Source organism: Bison bison, unplaced genomic scaffold (assembly GCF_000754665.1).
Source record: "Bison bison bison isolate TAMUID 2011002044 unplaced genomic scaffold, Bison_UMD1.0 scf7180017864193, whole genome shotgun sequence".
Classification (NCBI taxonomy): domain Eukaryota; kingdom Metazoa; phylum Chordata; class Mammalia; order Artiodactyla; family Bovidae; genus Bison; species Bison bison.
The window spans coordinates 3,655,265-3,660,294 of record NW_011494765.1 but is presented as its reverse complement, the minus strand read 5'-3'; the positions used below and the strand labels follow the sequence as shown (position 1 = coordinate 3,660,294).

Here is a 5,030-nt window from a genome sequence, read left to right as displayed (position 1 = left end):
CTGCTTTTGAATACGCTATCTAGGTTGGTCATAACTTTCCTTCCAAGGAGTAAGCGTCTTTTAATTTCATGGCTGTACTCACCATCTGCAGTGATTTTGGAGCCCAGAAAAATAAAGTCTGACACTGTTTCCACTGTTTCCCCAAGTATTTCCCATGCAGTGATGAGACCAGATGCCATGATCTTCGTTTTCTGAATGTTGAGCTTTAAGCCAACTTTTGCACTCTCCTCTTTCACTTTCATCAAGAGGCTTTTGAGTTCCTCTTCACTTTCTGCCATAAGGGTGGTATCATCTGCATATCTGAGGTTATTGATATTTCTCCCAGCAATCTTGATTCCAGCTTGTGCTTCTTCCAGCCCAGCGTTTCTCATGATGTACTCTGCATATAAATTACTTGGCAACAAAAAAGAATGGAGTATTGACGTGCTACAACACGAACCTACCTTGAAAACTTACACTAAGTGAAGGGAGCCAGACACAAAAGACTACAGGTGATATGATTTCACTTACATGAAACGTTTAGAACAGGCAAATCTATGCAGCAGGAAGATTAGTGGTTGCCTATGGCTGGGCTGGTAGAGGGTAGGCAGGTGAGGACTAGGGAGAAAAGGAGAGTGATTACTAGTAGGTATGCAATTTCTTTGGGGGTAATGAAATGTTCTAAAACTGACTGTGTTGATGGTTACACAACTCTGTGAATATACTAAGAACCATTGGGCTGCAACTTTAAATGGGTAAATTGTATGGTATGTGAGTTATACCTCAATAAAGCTGTTATCCCCAAACTCAAATATATCAATATATAAAATCAGTAAAAGGTGCTTCAACACATGCTTTTTCAGGTGGCATTGTGGTTAAAAGTGTGGGGAGTCACGCTTCTGTGTGTAATCTAGTTATCTCCCTACTTCTAGATGTGTTGCTGTTGTTGTTGTTCAGTCACCTCATCGTGTCCAACTCTTTGTGACCCTATGGACTGCAGCACGCCAGGCCTCCCTGTCCCTCACCATCTCCTGGAGTTTGCCCAAGTTCACGTTCATTGCACTGGTGATGCTGTCCAACCATCTCGTCCTCTGAAGCCACTTCTCCTTCTGCCCCAGGAGTCTTCTCTAGGACCACAGTTCAAAGGCATCAATTCTTTGGCATTCTGCCTTCTTTACAGTTCAGTTCTCACAACCTGATGTGAGCACTGGGACGACCACAGCCTTGACTATATGGACGTTTGTTGGCACAGTAATGTCTCTGCTTTTCAATGCACTGTCTAGGTTTGTCATTGCTTTCCTGCCAAGAAGCAATCGTTTTCTGATTTTATGGCTGCAGTCACCATCCGCAGTGATTTTGGATCCCAAGAAGAGGAAATCTGTTCCACTATTTCCACTTTTCTCCCTTCTATTTGCCATGCAGCAATTGGGCTAGATGTCCATGATCTTAGGTTTTTTTTTTTTAAATATTTAGTCTTAAGCCAGCTCTTTCACTCTCCTGCTTTACCCTCATCAAGAGGCTCTTTAGTTCCTCTTCACTTTCTGCCATTACAGTGGAATCATCCACATATCTGAGGTTGTTGATGTTTCTTCTGCCTATCTTGATTCTAGCTTGTAACTCATCCAGCCTGGCATTTCTCATGATGTGCTCAGCGTATAGGTTAAACAAACAGGGTGACAGCAGACAGCTCTGTTGTACTCGTTTCTCGACCTTGAGCTAATCAGTCGTTCCATACAGGTTTCTAACTGTTGCTTCTTGACCTGCATATAGGCTTCTCCAGAGACAGGTAAGATGGTCTGGTGTTCCCATCTCTCTAAGAGCTTTCTACAGTTTGTCATGATCCACACAGTCAAAGGCTTTAGTGTAGTTGATGAAACAGAAATAGGTATTTTTCTGAAATTCTCTTGCTTTCTCTATAATCCAGCCAATGTTGGCAATTTGATCTCTAGTTCCTCTTCCTTTTCTAAACTCAGCTTGGACATCTGGAAGTTCTTGGTTTGCATAATGCTGAAGCCAAGCATGCAAGATTTTAAGCATGACCTTGCTAGCATGGGAGATGAGTGCAATTGTCCAATGGTTAGCATATTTCTTTGGTACTACCCTTCTTGGGAATTGGGATGAGGATTGACCTTTTCCAGTCCTGTGGCCACTGCTGGGTCTTCCAGATTTGCTGACATAATGAATGCAGAACCTTGATGGCATCATCCTTTAGGGATCTGAGTAGTTCTGCTGGAATTTGACTGCATCTACTAGCTTTATTAACAGCAGTGCTTCTTAAAGCCCATTTGACTTCACACTCCAGAATGTCTGGCTCTGGGTGACTAACCACTCCGTCACGGTAATCCAGTTCATTAAGATCTTTCTTATATAGTTCCTCCGTGTATTCTTTCCATTCCGTTCTAGATGTGTAACCTTGGATAAGCTCTTTAATCCTTAAGTTGCTAATGCACCTCATTTTTCTCATATGTGAAATGGGTATGTATTAATAATACCTATCTCCAAATAGGTACCTATCTTCAGGGGTCTTCTGAAGATCAAATGGGATCAAGTATGTAGAACATTCATGACAGGGGCTACATAGTAAATACATACTAAATACTGACTGCTGTGAAATTATTGCTAATACATGTTAATAACAAACAACTAGAAGTAGACCCATGTCCAAAAGTGAAGAGAGCATTAACAAAAGTATGCTACCCATGGAATCCACTTGTTTCATTAAAATAATAGCTCTGTGGGGTCCGTGTAGATATGGAAAGTCTGATCTATAAGAAACGTTTGCAGGAAAACAGCCCCCCCCCCAAAAAAAAGTAGGTCTAAAATGGGAAAAACAAAGTATGTGCGACAAAAAGTGAGATGCAAAGTTTCATAATGGATCGTGTATGATAAAGGAAGGATTCTCTGGATTTGTTTCTTATTTGCCACATCACTCTTGTGGATATCCTAACACTGGTCCTAAGTAATATAAAATAAAGCAAGTTAGTCGCCGTATATCAAACTGAGGAGGCTCAGCCAAGCAGAGGTTTCCAGCACTGTTTAATGACTGACGCCTCGACAAGAACCTCAAACTGCCACGCGATCCTGAAGAAGCTTCTGACGTGTCAGCCACTCACTCCTGCTCCATGTGGCTCAGGGTCTTCCCTCAATTTCAGATCTTGAGGACTCTAACTTGCAGTCTTTCTGGTTCTGACTTTTCCTGTACGCTCCAAGAACCAAAAGTGGGGGTTATCAGGGCACTTGTTGGTTTTTTTTCCTTTTGCTTCTGGGTCTTGTGCGAAGCTTGGCTTCAGCATTGCTGGAGGATGGGCTAAGGACAAACTACAACCGGTTTCCAGAGTGAACTGATCCAGCAGGGAGCCCCAATCTCAGAGAAAAGAGTGAGTTCTGCTCACTTTCACGCCCCTACCCAGAACATGCCAAAGGAGAGCCAAGTCAGACACATGTCAGAAGCAGCAGGGTTTATTTGTGGGCATGCAGTAAGGCCGCCTAAAATGTTTCTGAAGCAAACTGCACATAAAAATGTCTACACATACACCTGGAGGAAGAAAACGCTCACTGTGGTGAGGAGGGCCAGGGGTGACTCACGTGTGTCCACCGTCTCCTGAATCGGGATGAAGCCGACAGGCAGAGTGTCCTTGATGTCGATGAGCTTCATGTCCACTAACACGTTCCCTAAATGGCTCTTGGGAAGAAAGAAAAGAGATATAGACGATTAATCTGAACACGCCTGTGGTGGGTCTGCCATTCTGGCTTCAAAAGGCATATTTAACACAATGACTCATGCAGCTTTACGACAGCAGGTTAATTAGAGTAGGTGCCAGTTAATGATCCCCAGCGGCTACACAGGGACTCTGGTGGCCCCCAGAAAAGGATTTCGTCTGCAGAACCTCAAGGCCACTCACTCAGACGTGGCCTTGGTTAGCAGAATGAGTGGCTCAGGAGATGCCCGAGATGTAACTGAGCAGAGAGCAGCTGTGCACCCACGTCCCGGGGCCATGTGGCCCCTTAGCCCTGAGCATCAGCTCTCGGGGCAGCAGGTTTAGAAGAGCACATTCCCGGGGTGGCTGTTGCACCGGGAGGCAGGGGAGCTACATCTCTAACAGAGAATCAACCACACTCCCCAGTGATCACTGGTCTCTGCATATTGACACGCATTTTGGTGGCTAGATATGTTCTGTAAAACTCCACAAATCGTAAACTCACACAGAGTGGGAAAGCCCTGCTGCCTAATATTACACATCTTCCAAAATGATGTGCACAGGGGTCTCTTAAAGCTTCTACTTAGTGGTGGTGCACAGGGTCCACGGTGCACAGTTTGCCGTAACCAGAGCAAAAATATCTTCGAAGATGGCATGCAGTCCTATAATTGCAAGAGAGAATTCTTTGCAAATGCCCTGGCACTTGCAGCCCGAATTTCAAGTTGGAAACGAGCTCTAGAGAGATCTACCCTACAACTTAAACAAAGTGGGGCCACCACGGAGGTTTCATTAACATTTTCAGAGTCATTTACAACTTAGCTCCCCCTCTCTCTAGTTAGAGCCAGTTAGAAAAAGAATGATGCCTTCCCATCCCAAATCTCTCCTGTTAGGATGCTAACAACGCACTTGGCATGCCCATCTTCCAGAAATGCCTAAGCCCCCATAAGCACACACGTGGTTTACTTGTTCTGCATTCCTAGACGACCCCACCACCTTGCCCTGCACAGCAGTTCCTCTGGAGTCAAGCCTGGCCTGGTCAGAGAAGGGTGTGGCCCTCAGTCTCTGCGGCCCCGCCCGTCCTGCCCAGTGCCAACACCATCACTGAAAACCAAGCAGGGAACTCCTATCATCTATACTCTATGCTTTGTTCTCTCTTGGCACGCTCAACTTTCCTTCGTATCAGTTTCTAATGGCATGTTTGTGAGGTTTTTAGGTAGTATCTTCTTTGTGAGGTTTTTATGTAGTATCTGCTTCCCCACCAGGGTTTAAGAACCACGAGGACCAAAACCATCTCTGCTACTACTATACATCCAAGCCTAGCATAGATCTTGGCAAACAGTAGGTACTCAATAA

The 5,030-nt window shown here is 44.6% G+C and overlaps 1 protein-coding gene across 3 annotated transcripts in view; it reads right to left on the bottom strand.

Annotated features, from left to right (window-relative positions):
• The window catches only part of MVB12B (multivesicular body subunit 12B), a 193,686-nt gene that overhangs the window by 121,206 nt on the left and 67,450 nt on the right, over nt 1-5,030 (bottom strand). For all 3 annotated transcript variants that reach the window (XM_010844089.1, XM_010844087.1, XM_010844088.1), the window contains exon 4: nt 3,565-3,661. In XM_010844089.1, coding sequence (XP_010842391.1) covers nt 3,565-3,661 — 97 coding nt within the window. The remainder of the gene's footprint in view (nt 1-3,564; nt 3,662-5,030) is intronic.